General features: G+C 31.0%; 1 protein-coding gene across 2 annotated transcripts; it reads left to right on the forward strand.

Annotated features, from left to right (window-relative positions):
- Window positions 1-274: 274 nt before the first annotated feature.
- Window positions 275-2,081, forward strand: Irbp18 (Inverted repeat binding protein 18 kDa). Of its 2 annotated transcripts, none has more exons than XM_076318986.1 (4): window positions 275-462; window positions 868-978; window positions 1,078-1,234; window positions 1,300-2,021. In XM_076318986.1, exons 2-4 carry the CDS (start codon window positions 868-870, stop codon window positions 1,401-1,403), a joined length of 372 nt encoding a protein of 123 aa, XP_076175101.1. In that variant the 5' UTR covers window positions 275-462; the 3' UTR covers window positions 1,404-2,021. The 2 variants fall into 2 exon arrangements, with proteins under 2 accessions (XP_076175101.1, XP_076175102.1); XM_076318987.1 differs by lacking the exon at window positions 275-462 and adding an exon at window positions 494-765 and having other exon boundaries at window positions 1,300-2,081.
- The last annotated feature ends 181 nt before the right edge of the window (window positions 2,082-2,262 follow it).

Consider the following 2,262-nt stretch of genomic DNA (forward strand, 5'->3'; position numbering starts at 1 on the left):
GCACGAGCCTCTATTGCGTGCTGTACATACATACGTATACATAGGGCAATTACTTCTTACTGTTTAAGACGAGTGTACTACTTTTACTACCTTTATCGACTGTGGTATTTGGGTTAAGCATGATTGTTCGAGTCACTGTTCTTAAACGCAGAGTGCGCTGCAGTCTATTGATTTTTCACAACGTCGATAAAAGTCGGTACTTCAGTTCGTGTAACATCAACTTCCCTAAGATGGTAGGTCTATCCTGTACCTCGTCTGTGGTTGTATTTAGTTAAGGAGGTGTCGCCACATCACAGATCACCTGCAAGCTTGCTTTAAATAGCATTTCATCATCTGCAAGTCGTATTTGAATTGTGTTGTACCGTGTTACGCTGGATAACGTACTAATTGGAAAAGTGTCTGTTTAAAAGTTTTCTGAAAAATTATATGCAGGAATGTAAAGAGTTACATGAAACGTAGAAGGTGAGTTAAATGATGGTATGATATACGACATCTTTCGTCATTCGATAGTGTTTCGCAGTACCCTAAACGTTCGAAACTTCTTATGAATTCCAAAAACATTGACCCTGACTTATGCGACGCATTGTTGGATATGCATGCTGCATGCGTAGTAGTGATTTATGTTATGCGAGCCATCTACATAAACAATACGATAAAACTCATTGAAAACGATATGGTTAAAACAATTTGGCGTATAAATATTTTGTTTATAAATTTAATAAAAACATTTTGTACAAATTTTATTATTGCATTTAATATACCTGCGTGAGTACAATAATTTAAATAGGTGTAATTGATATATAATTAATCAATTAATTGTAATTGAACAAACTTTGAATGTAATACATGTTTAAACATCGAATGCAGATGGCACCAAAAAATAAGGTCAACACTGTGAATGGAAATAAAAAGAAACGACAAATTTCTGAGGAGGAAGATGACGAAGATTATCGAAAACGCAGGGATAGAAATAATCAGGTGAATAATCATTAACCAATGTATAAAAATTAAATTCTCTACATTACATATAATTGTGTGCTGTAAATGTCCTTACTTAATTTTGTCTTGTTTTATTAGGCTGTAAAACGTTCTAGAGTTAAAAGTAAGTTACGAACTCAGCAAACATTAGAACGTGTGAACCAACTAAAGACAGAGAATGAATTACTCGAAGAAAAAATTAAAATGCTCACCAAAGAACTAGGATTTTTGAAAGACCTTTTTCTTGCACATGCAGGTACATACAACACATATACTAATGTCTTTATGTTCTAAATATATCAATCATGGTTATTATTTTAGGTTCGAGTCAGCATTCTGTGAATTTTCAAGATCTAGACTTGAATGCTCTTTTGGCTGATGACATAAAACCTGAACAACAGGCAAAGGAAGGTGCTAAACTATAGAGTACATTAAGTTCCACGTGAAGGAAGTAACGTGGTATTGATAAAATCTGAGATGAAGATGTACTTTAGTTCGTCTAATTCCAGCAACAAGTCAGACATCTTGGAAAGATGTCTACTCTTAATTGATTTCTAACAAGATTGAGAGGCATGAAATCTTTATACTTGCGATTCATTGCACTCAAAATTTATCAACATTGAAATTCTGGGCACTGCACAAGGGAGTGTACAAAATTCAAAGTGTGAATGGATGTGAAAAAATTAAGTAAGATGCACACAAGAAGTACAAATCATTGGTAATGGAGGGGAAAGACAGTATATTATATATGTGAACTCGTATATTGTACGAAGAAAGAAAGAAATGTTGACATTTGAAGTTCGAAAATGTAAATTTTGTACATATATTGATATTATTGGTCACAAGAGAAACGATTAAGCAAGCTACTCATTGTACTCATAAGGAAAACAAGTACATTGGTGGATAAATACTATAATTCATTTAAAAGTATCCACAATGTTAAAAACTTAATAATTCCATAAAGAAAACATTTTAGCGAAGAGTTATTATATATTTGATAAATACTATCTTGATTAATTCATTTATAAAAGCATTGTTTAAATCATTCCAATATAGTATTTTAATTTGTCATTTAGTCATTTCATATAGTTGCAAGTTTAAAAAAAAATAATAGTCCAATAATTTATAAAGTAATGATAAGAAATAATACAACAAACAAATTCTTTAGAACATGAAGAATAATAGAGAATTATTATTGTTCGTATAAATATTTGTGCATTATTGAGAGCATTTTTAAATTAAATAAATCATATTATATAAATATTATCAGTATTTATTCAATTA

Source organism: Ptiloglossa arizonensis, chromosome 8 (genome assembly GCF_051014685.1).
Source record: "Ptiloglossa arizonensis isolate GNS036 chromosome 8, iyPtiAriz1_principal, whole genome shotgun sequence".
NCBI lineage: Eukaryota > Metazoa > Arthropoda > Insecta > Hymenoptera > Colletidae > Ptiloglossa > Ptiloglossa arizonensis.